This window comes from Pseudophryne corroboree, chromosome 6 (genome assembly GCF_028390025.1).
Source record: "Pseudophryne corroboree isolate aPseCor3 chromosome 6, aPseCor3.hap2, whole genome shotgun sequence".
Lineage (NCBI taxonomy): Eukaryota > Metazoa > Chordata > Amphibia > Anura > Myobatrachidae > Pseudophryne > Pseudophryne corroboree.
Window position 1 is genome coordinate 97801126 of NC_086449.1, and position 24399 is coordinate 97825524.

The window sequence follows — 24399 nt, forward strand, 5'->3', positions numbered from 1 at the left end:
CCACAATGACATCACAATGATATCTCCAGGTGTCCATAGCAACACAATACAGAAGTTATACTGTGGGCACCACAGCAGCAAATGGCTCAGATTTGTTAGTGTGCTGAATACGGAACTGTAAATATTTATATATCATGCGGGCTATGGAGAGCCAAATAAATAGCCTACAGTATATAGACATTAAGGCAAATGTAACTGGTAGCATACTCTACTAACATCTGTACACAACAGACATATACAGGAGGCATGCTTCATCAGACTTATCACATTCACACTGTGACCCTGTGTTATCTCCATATAGGTTACCCTTGCTTCTCTGTCTCCCCATCAGTTTCTGTCTCTCTTTCCATTCTGTCTCTTTCCCTTATTTGCTCTCTCTCTATCTCCCCCATCTTGCTCTGTCTCTATCTCCCCCCTTGCACCCTGCTGATGTATAAAAGCATCTTCAAACCAGCCTGAGAGCAGAGTCTGACGTCCTGCAATGATCTGTGGCAACAGTCCTAAGCTCCTGCTTTGACAGCTCCAATCACACACACCCCTCCATGTGACTACCCCATGTCACCCATCCCAGCAGAGTCTCTACTCAGCTGCTCCAGTGGCGCAATCGGTTAGCGCGCGGTACTTATATGACAGTGACCTGTGAGCAATGCCGAGGTTGTGAGTTCGAGCCTCACCTGGAGCACATATTTTACCTCCGAATACTTGCTTTTTTTATTTATTTTATACCACGTCAACTCTGTATTATAGACCTGACATTCATTTGTTATAAAAACACTTCAATGACTCTAGTCCATTTTTTTTCTTTATTAAAGGTCAATGCAAAATTAATCTAACACACGAAGACAAAAAATCCTACAATAAATAAAAAATATATGTTTAAAAAAATACATAGTTGAAAAAAAAAAAAATTTGTTTCTGCCCGGTTTCGAACCGGGGACCTTTCGCGTGTTAGGAGAACGTGATAACCACTACACTACAGAAACCTGCACGAGACACATTTCCGCACATAGACTAGCAAAGGTTAAAGCTGCTGCTGTTCCCCTGCTAGCGTCACTGGTGATCCTGTCAGCATTATATCCCTGGAGGCAGAGATGTGCAGCCTGACTGTGGTTGGTATAACACCAAGAACAATCTTCTCTTATTCTGATTACAATTATTTTGTATCATTTCTTGGAACCGGGGGCGCTGTCGCCAACATAACTACGTACTGACGCTCTGCATTTCAGCAGTGCGTTCTCTATGGCAGCCGCTTCGGACGCTCTTCCGTCCTGTACGACTTGCTCTATGGTGCTGTGAGAGTGAAGCGCCGCACACAGCCTGGATATTTGGCCCGAGACCTGTAGGCGCTCTGCGCTCAGTGACTGTTCGTCTCTATGGTGCTGCGTGTAGTGCATGGAGACCTGGCTTGAGAGCGATGCAGGCGCTCTGCTCAGCGGCGGGTCCGTCTCTATGGTGTCGCCGATGACAGCCGCCTTGTTTGACGCAAAATTGCGCCCGCCGTGTCCATGGAAATCATGAAGACGACGTCGGCGGCGATGTGCGGAGGGGAGAGCTCGGGGATCCCGGGCCTGGGCAGCGTCATCTCTGTGACACCGACCCTGTCGTGGCTGCCGGATAGTGTTCTATTGGAGGTCCTGAGCTTCCTATCTGTGCGGGACCTGATCCGGAGCTGCAGGTGAGCGGGCATGATGGGGGCGGCGTGCTCCTCTGCCCTGGCGACAGTGTTCCTTTGTTCTTCTGCCCCACACTAAGGGGGCCGGGAGATGTACTAAGCCTTGGAGAGAGATAATGTACCAGCCAATCAGCGCCTGTCATTTGTCAAACGCTGTGACGTGCCAGCTAGGAGCTGATTGGCTGGTACTTTATCTCTCTCCAAGACTCAGTACACAGACTCCTTAAAGACTAAGGGGGGCATTTACTAAGCAGAGTAGTGAGCCAGTGGAGAAGTTGCCCATGGCAACCAATCAGCACTGAAGTAACATCTATAATTTCTCTGACGTCCTAGTGGATGCTGGGAACTCCGTAAGGACCATGGGGAATAGCGGGCTCCGAAGGAGACTGGGCACTCTAAGAAAGAATTAGGACTACCTGGTGTGCACTGGCTCCTCCCTCTATGCCCCTCCTCCAGACCTCAGTTAGAATCTGTGCTCGGCTCGAGCTGGATGCACACTAGGGGCTCTCCTGAGCTTCTAGAAAAGAAAGTATATTTAGGTTTTTTTATTTTCAGTGAGATCTGCTGGCAACAGACTCACTGCTATGAGGGACTTAGGGGAGAGAAGCGGACCTACCTGCTTGCAGCTAGCTTGGGCTTCTAGGCTACTGGACACCATTAGCTCCAGAGGGATCGAACACAGGCCCAGCCTCGGTCGTCCGGTCCCGGAGCCGCGCCGCCGTCCCCCTTGCAGAGCCAGAAGCAAGAAGAACGTCCAGGAAATCGGCGGCTGAAGACTCCGGTCTTCATTAAGGTAGCGCACAGCACTGCAGCTGTGCGCCATTGCTCCCCATGCACACCTCACACTCCGGTCACTGATGGGTGCAGGGCGCTTGGGGGGGGGGGGGGGGGCGCGGCGCCCTGGGCTGCAATAAGAATACCTTACATTGGCAAAAATACACATAATATAGTCATTAAGACTATATATGTGTAAAATCCCCTGCCATATATCCATAAAAAAAGCGGGAGAAGTCCGCCGTGAAGGGGGCGGGGCTATCTCCCTCAGCACACTGGCGCCATTTCCTCTCTCAGCTCCGCTGGAAGGACGCTCCCCAGGCTCTCCCCTGCAGTTTCCAGGCTCAATAGGGTAAAAAAGAGAGGGGGGGCACTAAATTTAGGCGCAAATACTATATATATATATATATATATATATATATATATATATATATATATATATATATATATATATATATATATATATATATATATATATATGCTATAGGGTAAAATCACTCATTATAGTGTACATCCCTGTGATTTATAGCGCTGTGGTGTGTGCTGGCATACACTCTCTCTGTCTCCCCAAAGGACTTTGTGGGGTCCTGTCCTCAGTCAGAGCATTCCCTGTGTGTGCGGAGTGTCGGTACGGCTGTGTCGACATGTTTGACGAGGAGGCTTATGTGGAGGCGGAGCAGGTGCCGATAAATGTGATGTCACCCCCTGTGGGGTCGACACCTGAGTGGATGGATATGTGGAAGGAATTACGTGACAGTGTCAACTCCTTACATAAGAGGTTTGATGACATAGCAGATGTGGGACAGCCGGCTTCTCAGTCCGTGCCTGCCCAGGCGTCTAAAAAGCCATCAGGGGCTCAAAAACGCCCGCTACCTCAGATGGCAGACACAGATGTCGACACGGATACTGACTCCAGTGTCGACGACGATGAGACTAGTGTACATTCCAATAGGGTCATCCGTTACATGATTACGGCAATGAAAAATGTGTTGCACAATTCTGACATTAACCCTGGTACCACAAAAAAGGGTATTATGTTTGGGGAGAAAAAGCAACCTGTGGTTTTTCCCCCTTCTGAAGAGTTAAATTAAGTGTGTGATGAAGCGTGGGTTTCCCCCGATAAGAAACTGGTAATTTCCAAAAAGTTACTAAGGGCGTACCCTTTCCCGCCAGAGGATAGTGATACGTTGGGAGACATCCCCTAGGGTGGATAAAGCGCTCACACGCTTGTCAAAGAAGGTGGCACTACCGTCTCCGGATATGGCCGCCCTAAAGGAGCCTGCGGATAGAAAGCAGGAGGCTATCCTGAAGTCTGTATATACACACTCAGGTATTATACTGAGACCGGCTATTGCTTCAGCATGGATGTGCAGTGCTGCAGCTGCGTGGTCAGATTCCCTGTCTGATAACATTGATACCCTTGACAGGGACACTATATTGCTAACCGTAGAGCATATTAAAGACGTAGTCTTATACATGAGAGATGCACAGAGGGATATTTGCCAACTGGCATCTAGAATGAATGCAATGTCCATTTCTGCCAGGAGAGTATTATGGACTCGGCAGTGGACAGGTGATGCGGATTCTAAAAGGCACATGGAGGTTTTGCCTTACAAGGGTGAGGAATTGTTTGGGGATGGTCTCTCGGACCTCGTTTCCACAGCGACGGCTGGGAAGTCGACATTTTTACCCCATGTTCCCTCACAGCCAAAGAAAGCACCGTATTATCAGGTACAGTCCTTTCGGCCCCAGAAAGGTAAGCGGGTTAAAGGCGCGTCCTTTCTGCCCAGAGGCAGAGGTAGGGGGAAAAAGCTGCACCAAACAGCAAGTTCCCAGGAACAAAAGTCCTCTCCCGCTTCCTCTAAGTCCACCGCATGACGCTGGGGCTCCACAGGTGGAGCCAGGTGCGGTGGGGGCCCGTCTCCGGAACTTCAGCGACCAGTGTGTTCGCTCACGGGTGGATCCCTGGATTCTACAAGTGGTATCTCAGGGGTACAAGCTGGAATTCGAGATGTCTCCCCCTCGCGGTTTCCTCAAATCAGCCTTGCCAACTACTCCCCCAGACAGGGAGGCGGTGCTGGAGGCGATTCACAAGCTGTACTCCCAGCAGGTGATAACCAAAGTACCCCTCCTTCAACAGGGACAAGGTTACTATTCCACAATGTTTGTGGTACCGAAACCGGACGGTTCGGTGAGACCCATTTTAAATTTGAAATCCTTGAACACTTATATAAGAAGGTTCAAGTTCAAAATGGAATCGCTCAGGGCGGTTATTGCAAGCATGGACGAAGGGGATTACATGGTGTCACTGGACATCAAGGATGTTTACCTGCATGTCCCCATTTACCCTCCTCACCAGGAGTACCTCAGATTTGTGGTACAGGACTGTCATTACCAATTCCAGACGTTGCCGTTTGGTCTGTCCACGGCACTGAGGGTATTTACCAAGGTAATGGCCGAAATGATGATACTCCTTCGAAAAAAGGGAGTTATAATTATCCCGTACTTGGACGATCTCCTTATAAAGGCGAGGTTCAGGGAACAGTTGTTGATCGGAGTAGCACTAGCTCGGGAAGTGCTACAACAGCACGGCTGGATCCTGAATATTCCAAAGTCGCAGCTGGTTCCTACAACGCGTCTACTGTTCCTGGGGATGGTTCTGGACACAGAACAGAAAAAGGTGTTTCTCCCGGAGGAGAAGGCCAAGGAGTTGTCATCTCTAGTCAGAGACCTCCTTAAACCAAAACAGGTGTCGGTGCACCACTGCACGCGAGTCCTGGGAAAGATGGTAGCTTCTTACAAAGCAATTCCATTCGGAAGGTTCCATGCAAGGATCCTTTCAGTGGGATCTGTTGGACAAGTGGTCCGGATCGCATCTTCAGATGCATCGGCTTATAACCCTGTCTCCAAGGACCAGGGTGTCGCTGTTGTGGTGGCTGCAGAGTGCTCATCTTCTAGAGGGCCGCAGATTCGGCATACAGGACTGGGTCCTGGTGACCACGGATGCCAGCCTTCGAGGTTGGGGGGCAGTCACACAGGGAAGGAATTTCCAGAGCTTATGGTCAAGCCTGGAGACGAATCAGGAGACTTCCCTACACATAAATATTCTGGAACTAAGGGCCATTTACAATGCCCCTAAGTCTGGCAAGACCCCTGCTTCAACACCAGCCGGTGCTGATCCAGTCCGACAACATCACGGCGGTCGCCCATGTAAACCGTCAGGGCGGTACAAGAAGCAGGATGGCGATGGCAGAAGCCACAAGGATTCTCCGATGGGCGGAAAATCATGTGTCAGCAGTGTTCATTCCGGGAGTGGACAACTGGGAAGCAGACTTCCTCAGAAAAAAAGATATTGCGCCAGGTCAAGGGACCCTCAGGCGATAGCTGTGGTTGCTCTAGTGACACCGTGGGTGTACCAGTCGGTTTATGTGTTCCCTGCTCTGCCTCTCATACCCAAGGTACTGAGAATAATAAGAAGGAGAGGAGTAAGAACTATACTTGTGGTTCCGGATTGGCCAAGAAGAGCTTGGTACCCAGAACTTCAAGAAATGATCTCAGAGGACCCATGGCCTCTGCCGCTCAGACAGGACCTGCTGCAGCAGGGGCCCTGTCTGTTCGAAGACTTACCGCGGCTGCATTTGACGGCATGGCGGTTGAACACCGGATCCTAAAAGAAAAGGGCATTCCGGAGGAAGTCATTCCTACGCTGATTAAAGCTAGGAAAGATGTGACCGTAAGACATTATCACCGCATATGGCGAAAATATGTTGCTTGGTGTGAGGCCAGGAAGGCCCCAACGGAGGAATTTCAGCTCGGTCGATTTCTGCACTTCCTACAGTCAGGAGTGACTATGGGCCTAAAATTGGGTTCCATTAAGGTCCAGATCTCGGCTCTGTCGATTTTCTTCCAAAAAGAACTGGCTTCACTGCCTGAAGTTCAGACTTTTGTTAAATGAGTGCTGCATATTCAGCCCCCTTTTGTGCCTCCAGTGGCACCGTGGGATCTCAACGTGGTGTTGGATTTCCTAAAGTCGCATTGGTTTGAGCCACTTAAAACCGTGGAGCTAAAATACCTCACGTGGAAAGTGGTCATGCTGTTGGCGTCGGCCAGGCGTGTATCAGAATTGGCGGCTTTGTCATGTAAAAGCCCTTATCTGATTTTTCATATGGATAGGGCGGAATTGAGGACTCGTTCCCAATTCCTTCCTAAGGTGGTTTCAGCTTTTCATGTGAACCAACCTATTGTGGTGCCTGCGGCTACTCGGGACTTGGAGGATTCCAAGTTACTGGACGTAGTCAGGGCCCTGAAAATATATGTTTCCAGGACGGCTGGAGTCAGGAAAACTGAGTCGCTATTTATCCTGTATGCACCCAACAAGCTGGGTGCTCCTGCTTCTAAGCAGACTATTGCTCGCTGGATCTGTAGCACGATTCAACTTGCACATTCTGCGGCTGGACTGCCGCATCCTAAATCTGTAAAAGCCCATTCCACGAGGAAAGTGGGCTCTTCTTGGGCGGCTGTCCGAGGGGTCTCGGCTTTACAACTTTGCCGAGCTGCTACTTGGTCGGGTTCAAACACATTTGCAAAATTCTACAAGTTTGATACCCTGGCTGAGGAGTACCTTGAGTTTGCTCATTCGGTGCTGCAGAGTCATCCGCACTCTCCCGCCCGTTTGGGAGCTTTGGTATAATCCCCATGGTCCTTACGGAGTTCCCAGCATCCACTAGGACGTCAGAGAAAATAAGAATTTACTCACCGGTAATTCTATTTCTCGTAGTCCGTAGTGGATGCTGGGCGCCCATCCCCAGTGCGGATTGTCTGCAGTACTTGTATATAGTTATTGCCTAACTAAAGGGTTATTGTTCTGAGCCATCTGTTCGTGAGGCTCAGTTGTTGTTCATACTGTTAACTGGATATAGTATCACGAGTTGTACGGTGTGATTGGTGTGGCTTACCCGGGATTCCATATCCCTTCCTTATTGTGTCAGCTCTTCCGGGCACAGTTTCCCTAACTGAGGTCTTGAGGAGGGGCATAGAGGGAGGAGCCAGGGCACACCAGGTAGTCCTAATTCTTTCTTAGAGTGCCCAGTCTCCTTCGGAGCCTGCTATTCCCCATGGTCCTTACGGAGTTCCCAGCATCCACTACGGACTACGAGAAATAGAATTACCGGTGAGTAAATTCTTATTTTGTATACTATAAAATGACACAGAACTGCTGATTGGTTGATGGGGCCACTTCTCCACTGGCTGATTTCTCCACTCTTATCACTGCTTAGTAAATGTCCCCCTTAGTGCTCTATTTACTAAGCCTTGGATGGAGATAAAGTGGACGGAGATAAAGTACCAGCCAACCAGCTCCTAACTGCAATCTTTCAAACACGATCTGTGGCAGTTAGGAGCTGATTGGCTGGTCATTTATCTCCGTCCACTTTATCTCCATCCAAGGCTTAATAAATACACCACTTAGTACATTTGCCCCATATAAGCCTGCTCCCACGTCTCCCAGTGTCTGAGCCACTTTCGCTGGCGACTCAGGGTGGTACTACACGTCCCAGCTGTGCATTGTTGCTTATGTTCCACAAGTGCTGCTGCGGAGCCATAGGTTGCATAGTCCTTCTGGCTACATAATTACTGGTTTTGTGTATTGCTGTGCCATGGATCCTCAGACAGAGGCTTTTATGGCCCAGATTTATCAAGCCTTGGAGAGTGATAAATTGCACAGTGATAAAGTACCAACCAATCAGCTCTTAACTGTCATGTTACAGGCTGTTTGAAAAATTACAGTTATGAGCTGATTGGTTGGTACTTTATCACTGTGCAATTTATCGTTCTCCAAGGCTTGATAAATCTGGGCTGAGAGAGAATTTGTGTGTGTGTGTGTGTGTGTGTGTGTGTGTGTGTGGGGGGGGGGGAGATAGTTCAGTTGTGGGCATTGGGTGGATGTTGCTGTGATGTTTAGGTGCCGGCAGCGGCGGCCCAACTTACACACTTCGCCTGGCCGATTTGCACCCAGATTCATTCAAAAGTGCTTGCTATCCTATGGGGTAGCGAACACTTGAGTGAGATTCCGCTGCCATAAAGCGTGACTGCTACTGCACATATTCAGCCGCGAATCCTTTCGCTCTCAATTGAATTCCCCCCAAATGTATCACAATTAATAATTATATTAAGAGTGACCGCAGAATGCTTGACTAATAATGGAAAGTAACTGATGAGAGGTACAGTAGAAATGGTCATTGTTAAGGCCAGTACTCACTGGCAGGTGTGGGGAGAGATGTGTGCTGAGCGAACCGCTCAGCACACATCTCTCCCCCCGCTCAGCACAGCGCAATGTGTGCTGGGGGGGGCGGGGGGCGCTCATTTTCACCCAGCGGGTGAAGTGAGCGACCCGCTAGATTGGCCTGCATGCAGGCCAATCTAGCACAATCGATCGCTGTGAGAGCTACACACGGAGCGATCACTGCTTAAAATCTAAGCAATCTAGTTAGATTGCTTAGATTTTAAGCAGCGATCGCTCCGTGTGTACCCCCCTTTAGTGAAGTCTAGTTTGAGCATAAGAAATGGTGACTGATTTGTGAAGGGACAGAGTTGAGTGGACAAGTAATAGGGTGAGAGTAAAAGATAAGGGAAGGTACTCCATCTTCCTTTGTTACCAGATAATGCAAGAAAGGAATTGAGCAGGTAATTACTCAGGGAAGAGGCTACTGTTTCATTTTTAATTTTGTCGGACTGGTCTTTAAAGTCTGAAGCAAGGATCTTGGTCATTGATAGTGGTCGTAGTGATTGGTGTGGGAGGGCAAAGAAAAGATATAAATGTATTAAGAGATGTTTGTTGTTAGGAGCAGCGTTGAGAGTTTAAAAGTATATGGGGTCAAAGTTGTGTAGTTGGTAGTTTGTTTTAGGGGGTTGGGGCTGTGAGACCGGTGGTGGGGATCCCGGAGGTCAGCATACCGTCCCCGGGATCTCGACCGCAGAATGCCAGTGGGGGGCTGCAACAGAGCCCTTTGCGGTCTTGCTGCGCCCGCCACAGGTTCTATAAACTGAACTCATCTTTCCCCCAGCCAGAGCAACACCCCCTACAAATATCTCAATCACTGTTGACAACACAATCATCTCCCCTGTTCCCCAACTTCACTGCCTTTGTGTCACTCTTGACTCCTCCCTCTCCTTTGCACCCTACATCCAAGCTCTGGTGCAATCCTGTGCATTCCCGCTACGCAACATTGCTCGTATCAGGCCATTTCTCTCCCAGAGTGCAACTAAACTTATCATCCACTCACTGGTCATCTCACGACTTGACTACTGCAATGTGCTCCTCACTGGCCTCACTTGCTCCCATCTCACTCCCCTCCAATCTGTCCTCAAATCCGCAGCCAGGCTCATCTTCCTCTCCCGCCACTCCACTTCTGCCACTCCCCTTCGACAAAATCTACACTGGCTCCCATTCCCCTACAGAATCCTCTTCAAACTCCTCACCCTCACATACAAGGCCATCTCTAATTCCACTGCTCCCTACATCTACAACCTCCTCTCCCTTCATACTCCCTCCCGCCCACTACGGTCAGCCGATGACCGTCTCCTCTCCTCTGCCCGTGTCACTGCTTCCCATGCACAAGTTCAAGATTTTGCCCGCGCTTCACCCATTCAGTGGAACGCGCTCCCCCGCTCCATTAGACTCTCCCCGACCTTGCAAAGCTTCAAACGAGCACTGAAAACCCACCTATTCATCAAAGTGTACCCCTCCAATGCATAACCTAGTCCTGAGGCTGCTCCTCCTTCCCTCTGCCTCATGCCTTGAACATTTCTGCTTTGCTTACATACAGCCATCAGGCTTCCTCCCGCTTGCTTGCACCTCATGTCATCTGTCTGTCGCCCATCCCCACTAGACTGTTAGCTCATCAGAGCAGGGCCCTCTTTTCTCTATCGTCCTAAGTGGATGCTGGGGTTCCTGAAAGGACCATGGGGAATAGCGGCTCCGCAGGAGACAGGGCACAAAAAAGTAAAGCTTTACTAGGTCAGGTGGTGTGCACTGGCTCCTCCCCCTATGACCCTCCTCCAGACTCCAGTTAGATTTTGTGCCCGAACGAGAAGGGTGCAATCTAGGTGGCTCTCCTAAAGAGCTGCTTAGAGAAAGTTTAGTTTAGGTTTTTTTCTTTACAGTGAGTCCTGCTGGCAACAGGATCACTGCAACGTGGGACTTAGGGGGAAAGTAGTAAACTCACCTGCATGCAGAGTGGATTTGCTGCTTGGCTACTGGACACCATTAGCTCCAGAGGGATCGAACACAGGCCCAGCCGTGGAGTCCGGTCCCGGAGCCGCGCCGCCGACCCCCTTGCAGATGCTGAAGCGTGAAGAGGTCCGGAAACCGGCGGCTGAAGACTCCTCAGTCTTCATAAGGTAGCGCACAGCACTGCAGCTGTGCGCCATTTTCCTCTCAGCACACTTCACTGGGCAGTCACTGAGGGTGCAGAGCGCTGGGGGGGGGCGCTCTGAGAGGCAAATATAAACCTTATACAAGGCTAAAAATACCTCACATATAGCCCATAGGGGCTATATGGAGATATTTAACCCCTGCCTGACTGGAAAAATAGCGGGAGAAGAACCCGCCGAAAAAGGGGCGGGGCCTATCTCCTCAGCACACGGCGCCATTTTCTGTCACAGCTCCGCTGGTCAGAACGGCTCCCAGGTCTCTCCCCTGCACTGCACTACAGAAACAGGGTAAAACAGAGAGGGGGGGGCACATTAATGGCTATATATATATATATTAAAGCAGCTATAAGGGAGCACTTAATATAAGGATATCCCTTGTATATATAGCGCTTTGTGGTGTGTGCTGGCAGACTCTCCCTCTGTCTCCCCAAAAGGGCTAGTGGGTCCTGTCTTCATTAGAGCATTCCCTGTGAGTTTGCGGTGTGTGTCGGTACGTGGTGTCGACATGTATGAGGACGATATTGGTGTGGAGGCGGAGCAATTGCCAAATATGCAGATGTCACCCCCCAGGGGGTCGACACCAGAATGGATGCCTTTATTTGTGGAATTACGTGATGGTTTATCTTCCCTTAAACAGTCAGTTGAGGACATGAGGCGGCCGGACAATCAATTAATGCCTGTCCAGGCGCCTCAAACACCGTCAGGGGCTGTAAAACGCCCTTTGCCTCAGTCGGTCGACACAGACCCAGACAGGGGCACTGATTCCAGTGACGACGGTAGAAATTCAAACGTATTTTCCAGTAGGGCCACACGTTATATGATTTTGGCAATGAAGGAGACGTTACATTTAGCTGATACTACAGATACCGTAAAACAGGGTATTATGTATGGTGTGAAAAAACTACAAACAGTTTTTCCTGAATCAGAAGAATTAAATGACGTGTGTGATGAAGCGTGGGTTGCTCCTGATAAAAAGTTGATAATTTCAAAAAAGTTATTGGCATTATACCCTTTCCCGCCAGAGGTTAGGGCGCGCTGGGAAACACCCCCTAAGGTGGACAAGGCGCTCACACGCTTATCCAAACAAGTGGCGTTACCCTCTCCCATGAGACGGCCGCACTTAAGGATCCATCAGATAGAAAGATGGAAGTTATTCAAAAGAATATATACACACATGCAGGTGTTATACTACGACCAGCTATAGCAACTGCCTGGATGTGCAGTGCTGGAGTAGTTTGGTCAGAATCCCTGATTGAAAATATTGATACCCTAGATAGGGACAATGTTTTACTGTCGTTAGAACAAATAAAGGATGCATTTATCTATATGCGTGATGCACAGAGGGATATTTGCACACTGGCATCTCGGGTGAGTGCTATGTCCATTTCAGCCAGAAGAGCCTTATGGACACGACAGTGGACAGGCGATGCGGATTCAAAACGTCACATGGAGGTTTTGCCGTATAAAGGGGAGGAGTTATTTGGAGTTGGTCTATCAGACTTGGTGGCCACGGCTACTGCCGGGAAATCCACTTTTTTACCTCAAGTCACTCCCCAACAGAGAAAGGCACCGACTTTTCAACCGCAGCCTTTTCGCTCCTACAAAAATAAGAGAGCAAAGGGCTTGTCGTACCTGCCACGAGGCAGAGGAAGAGGGAAGAGACACCAACAGGCAGCTCCTTCCCAGGAACAGAAGCCCTCCCCGGCTCCTGCAAAAACCTCAGCATGACGCTGGGGCCTCTCAAGCGGACTCGGGGACAGTGGGGGGCCGTCTCAAAAATTACAGCGCGCAGTGGGCTCACTCGCAGGTAGACCCCTGGATCCTGCAGATAATATCTCAGGGGTACAGGTTGGAATTAGAGACGGATCCTCCTCATCGTTTCCTGAAGTCTGCCTTACCAACCGTCTCTTCCGAAAGGGAGAGGGTGTTGGAAGCCATTCACAAGCTGTACGCTCAGCAGGTGATAGTCAAAGTACCCCTATTACAACAAGGAAAGGGGTATTATTCCACTCTATTTGTGGTACCGAAGCCGGATGGCTCGGTAAGGCCTATTCTAAATCTGAAGTCCTTGAACCTCTACATAAAAAAGTTCAAGTTCAAGATGGAGTCACTCAGAGCAGTGATAGCGAACCTGGAAGAAGGGGACTTTATGGTATCCTTGGACATCAAGGATGCGTATCTACACGTTCCGATTTACCCCGCACACCAGGGGTACCTCAGGTTCATTGTTCAAAACTGTCACTATCAGTTTCAGACGCTGCCGTTCGGATTGTCCACGGCGCCTCGGGTCTTTACCAAGGTAATGGCCGAGATGATGATTCTTCTTCGAAGAAAAGGCGTATTAGTTATCCCATACTTGGACGATCTCCTAATAAGGGCAAGGTCCAGAGAACAGCTGGAGACAGCTTTAGCACTATCTCAAGAGGTGCTAAGACAACACGGGTGGATTCTGAATATTCCAAAATCCCATTTAATCCCGACAACTCGTCTGCTGTTCCTAGGAATGATTCTGGACACGGTTCAGAAAAAGGTTTTCCTTCCAGAGGAAAAAGCCAAGGAGTTATCCGATCTGGTCAGGAACCTCCTAAAACCAGGAAAAGTGTCAGTACATCAATGCACAAGAGTCCTGGGAAAAATGGTGGCTTCTTACGAAGCAATTCCATTCGGCAGATTCCATGCAAGAATATTCCAAAGGGATCTGTTGGACAAATGGTCAGGGTCGCATCTGCAGATGCACCTGCGAATAACCCTGTCACCAAAGACAAGGGTGTCACTTCTGTGGTGGTTGCAGAAGGCTCACCTATTAGAAGGCCGCAGATTCGGCATTCAGGATTGGATCCTGGTGACCACGGACGCCAGCCTGAGAGGCTGGGGAGCAGTCACACAAGGAAGAAACTTCCAGGGAGTATGGACGAGTCTGGAAAAGTCTCTTCACATAAACATTCTGGAACTAAGAGCAATCTACAATGCTCTAAGCCAGGCGGAACTTCTCCTGCAAGGAAAGCCGGTGTTGATTCAGTCGGACAACATCACGGCGGTCGCCCATGTAAACAGGCAGGGCGGCACAAGAAGCAGGAGTGCAATGGCAGAAGCTGCCAAGATTCTTCGCTGGGCGGAGAATCACGTGATAGCACTGTCAGCAGTGTTCATCCCGGGCGTGGACAACTGGGAAGCAGACTTCCTCAGCAGACACGATCTTCATCCGGGAGAGTGGGGTCTACATCCAGAAGTCTTCAACATGTTAATAGACCGTTGGGAAAGACCAATTGTAGACATGATGGCGTCTCGCCTCAACAAGAAACTGGACAAATATTGCGCCAGGTCAAGAGATCCACAGGCAATAGCTGTGGACGCACTGGTAACTCCTTGGGTGTACCAGTCAGTGTATGTGTTTCCTCCTCTGCCGCTCATACCAAAGGTATTGAAGATCATACGGCAAAGAAGAGTAAGAACAATACTAGTGGTTCCGGATTGGCCGAGAAGGACTTGGTATCCGGAACTTCAAGAGATGCTCACGGACGAACCGTGGCCTCTACCTCTGAGAAGGGACCTGCTACAGCAGGGTCCCTGTCTTTTTCAAGACTTACCGCGGCTGCGTTTGACGGCATGGCGGTTGAACGCCAGATCCTAAAAGGGAAAGGCATTCCAGAAGAAGTCATTCCTACCTTGATTAAGGCACGGAAGGAAGTCACCGTGAAACATTATCACCGCATTTGGCGAAAATATGTAGCGTGGTGCGAGGATCGGAAGGTTCCGACGGAGGAATTCCAACTGGGTCGTTTCCTACATTTCCTGCAATCAGGATTATCTATGGGTCTCAAATTGGGATCCATTAAGGTTCAAATTTCGGCCCTGTCAATATTCTTCCAAAAAGAATTGGCCTCTGTCCCTGAGGTCCAGACTTTTGTCAAGGGAGTACTGCATATACAGCCTCCTGTGGTGCCTCCGGTGGCACCGTGGGATCTAAATGTAGTTTTAGATTTCCTCAAATCCCATTGGTTTGAACCATTGAAAAAGGTGGATTTGAAATATCTCACATTATCTGAACCAACCTATTGTGGTGCCTGCGGCCACTAGCGACTTGGAGGACTCCAAGTTGTTGGACGTTGTCAGAGCCTTAAAAATATACATTGCAAGGACGGCTGGAGTCAGAAAATCTGACTCGCTGTTTATATTGTATGCACCCAACAAGTTGGGCGCACCTGCTTCTAAGCAGTCGATTGCTTGTTGGATTTGTAACACAATTCAACTTGCACATTCTGTGGCAGGCCTGCCACAGCCTAAAACTGTAAAAGCCCACTCCACAAGGAAGGTGGGCTCATCTTGGGCGGCTGCCCGAGGGGTCTCGGCATTACAACTCTGCCGAGCAGCTACGTGGTCGGGGGAGAACACGTTTGTAAAATTTTACAAATTTGATACCCTGGCAAAGGAGGACCTGGAGTTCTCTCATTCGGTGCTGCAGAGTCATCCGCACTCTCCCGCCCGTTTGGGAGCTTTGGTATAATCCCCATGGTCCTTTCAGGAACCCCAGCATCCACTTAGGACGATAGAGAAAATAAGAATTTACTTACCGATAATTCTATTTCTCGGAGTCCGTAGTGGATGCTGGGCGCCCATCCCAAGTGCGGATTGTCTGCAATACTTGTACATAGTTATTGTTAACTAATTCGGGTTATTGTTAAGGAGCCATCTTTAAGAGGCCCTTTCTGTTGTCATACTGTTAACTGGGTTTAGATCACAAGTTGTACGGTGTGATTGGTGTGGCTGGTATGAGTCTTACCCGGGATTCAAAATGCCTCCCTTATTGTGTATGCTCGTCCGGGCACAGTACCTAACTGGAGTCTGGAGGAGGGTCATAGGGGGAGGAGCCAGTGCACACCACCTGACCTAGTAAAGCTTTACTTTTTTGTGCCCTGTCTCCTGCGGAGCCGCTATTCCCCATGGTCCTTTCAGGAACCCCAGCATCCACTACGGACTCCGAGAAATAGAATTATCGGTAAGTAAATTCTTATTTTCTCTTGTTGTCAAAGCCCTCTTCTCAACACATTTCACTCGCAGCTCTCTTCTACTCAGCGACCATCTTTTCCTGCTTTTTTCTCCTGCTGGTAAAGGCTCATCTCTATCTATGGCCGCCAGCCACAAGTAGTACGGTGATTACTCCCTCGCTATTTACATCTAAGCTGTATTATGTCTTGAGAATTGTGGTGCTCTTTGTTACCTGTACTCTATTTTTGTTATTTATTTACTGTAATGCCAAGTTTTGTCTCCCTGTACTGTCCTTTGTACGGCGCTTTGAAACACTTGTGGCGCCTTATTAATGAAATGTAATAATAGTATTCCCACTCTGTGTGTCGAGTGGGAATAGTCAATGTTAGTTGGCATGCCGACTGTCGGGCATTTGATCGCTCAGGATTCCGGCGTCTGCATGGGAATCCCGTTTGAGGCAGTCATGAGAGGGGCTAAACATTCTCCAACAGTGTTCTACTCTGTTGGACATTTTGGAGACGGCACATTAGTATAGTCTGCCACTGTGGACAGACACCAGAAAATTGCTGGAGGTAGTAGTGTTCGCGCTAGGCTGTTTTAGCAGGGCACCACACACTGCACGATTTTTAAAGGTCAAAATGCGCTGCGGCCCTGCTGAAACCCCAGCCAGCCGTTGTGGGAATAGGCAACTATTCACATTGTAGGTAGAGCTTGGGGGAAGCCCAGCACCTCTGTAGGGGCAGGGCATGCCCCCATTATTGATGCCGTGGGGTTTGACATGCCCCATTAGTGATGTTGCAGGGTGGGGCATGCCCCATTAGTGACGTCGCGGGGGCTGGCATATCCCTATTAGTGGCATTGCCCGCCCCCCTCGCCGGCCAGCTAGGCCACCCTTTTCGTGCCCGCGGGCATGCTGCCCCAGCATACTGCCGCCTTGCCCATCTAAATTCCTGTGGGGAACACTACTACATCGGGGGTTGTGGTACTTTAAGATCAGAACAGAAGAACAAGGAAATATGTGAGTGACATTGTTTCAGAAAAGCCAAAAGTTATCGACAGGTAATGGAAAGTATAAAAACTATATAGACAAGTAACAAAATACAAGGTTCAGCAGCCTGTACATAAACAGAAGAGTCATTGTACCGCTGGAATAGATTCATTCACTAAATTTGTTGTTTTAGCTCTTTGGTGCTTTTTATAAGCATTGTTCTCCTTGTGAAATATGTTATCTCGCCAAACATAGATGTTGGGGATTCAATTCAATTCTACGCTATGTGCTGTCCCAGAATGGCACATAGCAAGGTTTCCTTCGCACATCAATGGGTTGCTTTAAATAGTATAAATGAAAGTGTTATGCATTCCATTGATATCACAATTATTTCAATCTCAGGGTGGGGGGTTCGGTTAAAAGCTACGTGCAGTGGGGTGTTGCCCAGCAGCGTACATGTAAGCCTTTTATGGTAGTGCTGACATCTTACGTTTTCCCTCGCACCCTATAGATGTATACAATTTCTCTTTTTATTCAAAGCACTCGCATGGAAGTATTACCTGCGATAGTGCCGCGGGTGTTTTCCGCTTTTTAATTATCACCCCAATCCAATTAGGTCACGCGAAAAACGCCAGTTTTTCGTGCGAAAATACGTGTCCCGCGAAAAGCTATGGACCTATATTTTTTTGCAGGTCTAGGGGCCACTTATTGTTGATTATGCAAGCCTAATCCTTGATAAATGCCGGCAGCGGGGATAAACTCAGGCTTATCAGGGCTAATTGGATAGCCCCTGGCAAACCAATTAGCCATGGTAAATTACCGCTGCTAATTGGATACCACCCACAGTGTGCATATGTATTGATGATGATGATTGTTGTTGTTTATGTACATGTCTCCAGAAGGGGTCTACAGAGCCTTAAGGGTGTATCCAATTAGCCTTGATAACCCATTTTCTCTGACGTCCTAAGTGGATGCTGGGGACTCCGTCAGGACCATGGGGATTAGCGGCTCCGCAGGAGACAGGGCACAAAAGTAAAAGCTTTAGGATCAGGTGGTGTGCACTGGCTCCTCCCCCTATGACCCTCCTCCAAGCCTCAGTTAGATTTTTGTGCCCGGCCGAGAAGGGTGCAATCTAGGTGGCTCTCCTAAAGAGCTGCTTAGAGTAAAAGTTTTGTTAGGTTTTTTATTTTCAGTGAGTCCTGCTGGCAACAGGCTCACTGCATCGAGGGACTTAGGGGAGAGAAGTGAACTCACCTGCGTGCAGGATGGATTGGCTTCTTAGGCTACTGGACACCATTAGCTCCAGAGGGAGTCGGAACACAGGTCTCACCCTGGGGTTCGTCCCGGAGCCGCGCCGCCGACCCCCTTGCAGATGCCGAAAAGTGAAGAGGTCCAGAAACCGGCGGCAGAAGACTTTTCAGTCTTCATAAGGTAGCGCACAGCACTGCAGCTGTGCGCCATTGTTGTCAGCACACTTCATAGCAGCGGTCACTGAGGGTGCAGGGCGCTGGGGGGGGCGCCCTGGGCAGCAATGATAGTACCTTATTCTGGCTAAAAATACATCACATATAGCCCCTGGGGGCTATATGGATGTATTAAACCCCTGCCAGGTCTCAGAAAAACGGGAGAAGAAGCCCGCCGAAAAGGGGGCGGGGCCTATTCTCCTCAGCACACAGCGCCATTTTCCCTCACAGAAATGCTGGTGGGAAGGCTCCCAGGCTCTCCCCTGCACTGCACTACAGAAACAGGGTTAAAACAGAGAGGGGGGGCACTTATTTGGCGATATGACTATATATATTAAAATGCTATAAGGGAAAAACACTTATATAAAGGTTGTCCCTGTATAATTATAGCATTTTTGGTGTGTGCTGGCAAACTCTCCCTCTGTCTCCCCAAAGGGCTAGTGGGGTCCTGTCCTCTATCAGAGCATTCCCTGTGTGTGTGCTGTGTGTCGGTACGTGTGTGTCGACATGTATGAGGACGATGTTGGTGAGGAGGCGGAGCAATTGCCTGTAATGGTGATGTCACTCTCTAGGGAGTCGACACCGGAATGGATGGCTTATTCAAGGAATTACGTGATAATGTCAACAGAGACGGCCGGCAAACAAAATAGTACCTGTCCAGGCGTCTCAAACACCGTCAGGGGCTTTAAAACGCCCATTTACCTCAGTCGGTCGACACAGACACGGACACTGATTTCAGTGTCGACGGTGAAGAAACAAACGTATTTTCCTTTAGGGCCACACGTTACTTGTTAAGGGCAATGAAGGAGGTGTTACATATTTCTGATACTACAAGTACCACAAAAAAGGGTATTATGTGGGGTGTGAAAAAACTACCTGTAGTTTTTCCTGAATCAGATAAATTAAATGAAGTGTGTGATGATGCGTGGGTTTCCCCCGATAGAAAATTATTGGCGGTATACCCTTTCCCGCCAGAAGTTAGGGCGCGTTGGGAAACACCCCTTAGGGTGGATAAGGCGCTCACACGCTTATCAAAACAAGTGGCGGTACCGTCTCCAGATAGGGCCGTCCTCAAGGAGCCAACTGATAGGAGGCTGGAAAATATCCTAAGAAGTATATACACACATACTGGTGTTATACTGCGACCAGCGATCGCCTCAGCCTGGATGTGCAGAGCTGGGGTGGCTTGGTCGGATTCCCTGACTAAAAATATTGATACCCTTGACAGGGACAGTATTTTATTGACTATAGAGCATTTAAAGGATGCATTTCTATATATACGAGATGCACAGAGGGATATTTGCACTCTGGCATCAAGAGTAAGTGCGATGTCCATATCTGCCAGAAGATGTTTATGGACACGACAGTGGTCAGGTGATGCAGATTCCAAACGGCACAAAGAAGTATTGCCGTATAAAAGGAGGAGTTATTTGGGGTCGGTCCATCGGACCTGGTGGCCACGGCAACTGCTGGAAAATCCACCGTTTTTACCCTAAGTCACATCTCTGCAGAAAAAGACACCGTCTTTTCAGCCTCAGTCCTTTCGTCCCCATAAGAGTCATATCTGCCCAGGGATAGAGGAAAGGGAAGAAGACTGCAGCAGGCAGCCCATTCCCAGGAACAGAAGCCTCCACCGCTTCTACCAAGTTTCTCAGCATGACGCTGGGGCCGTACAGGACCCCTGGATCCTACAAGTAGGATCCCAGGGGTACAGATTGGAAAGTCGAGACGTTTCCCCCTCGCAGGTTCCTGAAGTCTGCTTTACCAACGTCTCCCTCCGACAGGGAGGCAGTATTGGAAACAATTCACAAGCTGTATTCCCAGCAGGTGATAATCAAAGTACCCCTCCTACAACAAGGAAAGGGGTATTATTCCACACTATGTTGTGGTACTGAAGCCAGAAGGCTATTCTAAATCTGAAATATTTGAACACTTACAAAGGTTCAAATCAAGATGGAGTCACTCAGAGCAGTGATAGCGAACCAGGAAGAAGGGGACTATAGGGTGTCCCGGGACATCAGGGATACTTACCTCCATGTCCCAATTTGCCCTTCTCACCAAGGGTACCTCAGGTTCGTGGTACAGAACTGTCACTATCAGTTTCAGACGCTGCCGTTTGGATTGTCCACGGCACCCCGGGTCTTTACCAAGGTAATGGCCGAAATGATGATTCTTCTTCAAAGAAAAGGCGTCTTAATTATCCCTTACTTGGACGATCTCCTGATAAGGGCAAGGTCCAGAGAACAGTTGGAGGTCGGAGTAGCACTATTTCAAGTAGTTCTACGACAGCACGGGTGGATTCTAAATATTCCAAAATCGCAGCTGTTTCCGACGACACGTCTGCTGTTCCTAGGGATGATTCTGGACACAGTCCAGAAAAGGGTGTTTCTCCCGGAGGAGAAAGCCAGGGAGTTATCCGAGCTAGTCAGGAACCTCCTAAAACCAGGAAAAGTGTCAGTGCATCATTGCACAAGGGTCCTGGGAAAAATGGTGGCTTCTTACGAAGCGATTCCATTCGGCAGATTTCACGCAAGAACTTTTCAGTGGGATCTGCTGGAAAAATGGTCCGGATCGCATCTTCAGATGCATCAGCGGATAACCCTGTCTCCAAGGACAAGGGTGTCTCTTCTGTGGTGGCTGCAGAGTGCTCATCTACTAAAGGGCCACAGATTCGGCATTCAGGACTGGGTCCTGGTGACCACGGATGCCAGCCTGAAAGGCTGGGGAGCAGTCACACAAGGAAAAAATTTCCAGGGAGTGTGATCAAGTCTGGAGACTTCTCTCCACATAAATATACTGGAGCTAAGAGCAATTACAATGCTCTAAGCGTAGCAAGACCTCTGCTTCAAGGTCAGCCGGTATCGATCCAGTGGAACAACATCACGGCAGTCGCCCACGTAAACAGACTGGGCGGCACAAGAAGCAGGAGGGCAATGGCAGAAACTGCAAGGATTCTTCGCTGGGCGGAAAATCATGTGTTAGCACTGTCAGCAGTGTTCATTCCGGGAGTGGAAAACTGGGAAGCAAACTTCCTCAGCACGACCTCCACCCGGGAGAGTGGGGACTTCATCGGGAAGTCTTCCACATGATTGTGAACCGTTGGAAAAGACCAAAGGTGGACATGATGGCGTCCCGCCTGAACAAAAAACTGGACAGGTATTGCGCCAGGTCAAGAGACCCTCAGGCAATAGCTGTGGACGTTCTGGTAACACCGTGGGTGTACCAGTCGGTGTATGTGTTCCCTCCTCTGCTTCTCATACCTAAGGTACTGAGAATTATAAGACGTAGAGGAGTAAGAACTATACTCGTGGCTCCGGATTGGCCAAGAAGGACTTGGTACCCGGAACTTCAAGAGATGCTCACAGAGGACTCATGGCCTCTGCCGCTAAGAAGGGACTTGCTTCAGCAAGTACCATGTCTGTTCCAAGACTTACCGCGGCTGCGTTTGACGGCATGGCGGTTGAACGCCGGATCCTAAGGGAAAAAGGCATTCCGGAAGAGGTCATTCCTACCCTGGTCAAAGCCAGGAAGGAGGTGACCGCACAACATTATCACCACATGTGGCGAAAATTTGTTGCGTGGTGGGAGGCCAGGAAGGCCCCACGAAGAAATTTCAACTCGGTCGATTCCTGCATTTCCTGCAAACAGGAGTGTCTATGGGCCTCAAATTGGGGTCCATTAAGGTTCAAATTTCGGCCCTGTCGATTTTCTTCCAGAAAGAATTGGCTTCAGTTCCTGAAGTCCAGAAGTTTGTCAAGGGAGTACTGCATATACAACCCCCTTTTGTGCCTCCAGTGGCACTGTGGGATCTCAACGTAGTTCTGGGATTCCTCAAATCACATTGCTTTAAACCGCTCAAACCTGTGGATTTGAAATATCTCACATGGAAAGTGACCATGATGTTGGCCCTGGCCTCGGCCAGGCGAGTGTCAGAATTGGCGGCTTTGTCTCACAAAAGCCCATATCTGATTGTCCATTCGGACAGGGCAGAGCTGCGGACTCGTCCCCAGTTTCTCCCTAAGGTGGTGTCAGCGTTTCACCTGAACCAGCTTATTGTGGTACCTGCGGCTACTAGGGACTTGGAGGACTCCAAGTTGCTAGATGTTGTCAGGGCCCTGAAAATATAGGTTTCCAGGACGGCTGGAGTCAGGAGAACTGACTTGCTGTTATCCTGTATGCACCCAACAAACTGGGTGCTCTTGCTTCTAAGCAGACGATTGCTAGTTGGATGTGTAGTACAATTCAGCTTGCACATTCTGTGGCAGGCCTGCCACAGCCAAAATATGTAAATGCCCATTCCACAAGGAAGGTGGGCTCATCTTGGGCGGCTGCCCGAGGGGTCTCGGCTTTACAACTTTGCCGAGCTGCTACTTGGTCAGGGGCACACCCTGGCTGAGGAGGACCTGGAGTTCTCTCACTCGGTGCTGCAGAGTCATCCGCACTCTCCCGCCCGTTTGGGAGCTTTGGTATAATCCCCATGGTCCTGACGGAGTCCCCAGCATCCACTTAGGACGTCAGAGAAAATAAGAATTTACTTACCGATAATTCTATTTCTCGTAGTCCGTAGTGGATGCTGGGCGCCCATCCCAAGTGCGGATTGTCTGCAATACTTGTACATAGTTATTGTTCAAAAATCGGGTTATTGTTGTTGTGAGCCATCTTTTCAGAGGCTCCGCTGTTATCATGCTGTTAACTGGGTTCAGATCACAGGTTGTACAGTGTGATTGGTGTGGCTGGTATGAGTCTTACCCGGGATTCAAAATCCTTCCTTATTGTGTACGCTTGTCCGGGCACAGTATCCTAACTGAGGCTTGGAGGAGGGTCATAGGGGGAGGAGCCAGTGCACACCACCTGATCCTAAAGCTTTTACTTTTGTGCCCTGTCTCCTGCGGAGCCGCTAATCCCCATGGTCCTGACGGAGTCCCCAGCATCCACTACGGACTACGAGAAATAGAATTATCGGTAAGTAAATTCTTATTTTTTTTTCCCCCGACCCGCAGTATCGCAGCTATCCAATTGCTTGCATTCGATAATTCTCCATAGGGTTATCGCACATTCTCTTCACCTACTCCGAGAAGGTGAAAAGTTGGAGAAAATCCCTATTTTTGGGTAAAAATGTTGGGACTTGGTTCATAAACCCTTGGACACCCCCCTTAATGTATAGTGGTGTATATTCCAGCGCAATAACCATATACGGTAAAGGTGTAGATAAAATATATGTACGATTTGAGTATGTTTAAAATGTATATTAAATATTCAATATACAGATTGCTTGAGCCTTAATGGTTCAGGTTTTCATGGTGCATTGTCACTTATGTGAAAAAGTACAGTAGGAAGGGAAAAGGGAAATAGATAGGTGAGAGGAGCTTGGACGTTCCAGGACCTGAATTTGGTCATCAGGTGCTGGGATGGCCAGGAAACAGCCCAGACCTGAACCCCATAGAAAATTTGTGGTTCCATTGGAAAAAACTGGTACATCTGAGGCGTCCATCCAATAAAAAAGAATTAATTGAGGCTATAATTGTCTCATGTGCCATAATAAAGAAGGAATATAAATAAAGAATAATAAAGAAGGAAGAGGTCCAAACATAAACACATAATAAAGAAGGAAGAGGTCCAAACATTGGTTGGCTCAATGCCACGTCGCTGTGCTGCTGTCTTGAAAAATAAAGGATACCCAACGAAATACTAATAGGACAGTAACATCATAAGTACACAGGGATTTTCACCCTAAGTGTTGTTGTTTTTTTTTTTTTTTTTTTTTTTTACACCTTTACTGTATAATTATGGTTATTGCGCTGGAATATACTCCACTCTACACATAGATGCCTCCTAAGGGGACCTGGGGATTCCCTCTATTCTACAAGCCACATACCCAATATGGTTTCAATACTCAATGACTAATTATGCACATTGACATTTTTAATACATTTTAATTAGCTGATAATATGATGTCAGTTTTGGGTTGAATCGGTGCAAAGTGATGGAAATTGGGGTACAAGGTATGGGGGTGCTATGTGAGTGGGACAAGTGTTTTAGGCTTGCAGGTGGGAGTAACTGGTCATTTTGAAAGTTTTTAAAAGTGC

General features: G+C 48.7%; 1 protein-coding gene and 2 non-coding genes across 3 annotated transcripts in view; 2 read left to right on the forward strand and 1 right to left on the reverse strand.

The window, feature by feature from the left end:
* Positions 1 to 589: 589 nt before the first annotated feature.
* TRNAI-UAU (transfer RNA isoleucine (anticodon UAU)) lies at positions 590 to 682 on the forward strand. The gene is given in 2 exon segments: positions 590 to 627; positions 647 to 682. It is a non-coding gene; the product is annotated as a tRNA-Ile (tRNA).
* Positions 683 to 910: 228 nt separating this feature from the next.
* TRNAV-AAC (transfer RNA valine (anticodon AAC)) lies at positions 911 to 983 on the reverse strand. The gene has a single exon. It is a non-coding gene; the product is annotated as a tRNA-Val (tRNA).
* A 236-nt stretch (positions 984 to 1219) lies between these two features.
* FBXL12 (F-box and leucine rich repeat protein 12) overlaps positions 1220 to 24399 on the forward strand; it is a 37323-nt gene continuing 14143 nt past the window's right edge. Inside the window, exon 1 of the mRNA XM_063931504.1 lies at positions 1220 to 1675. Coding sequence (XP_063787574.1) covers positions 1506 to 1675 — 170 coding nt within the window. The 5' untranslated portion in view covers positions 1220 to 1505. The remainder of the gene's footprint in view (positions 1676 to 24399) is intronic.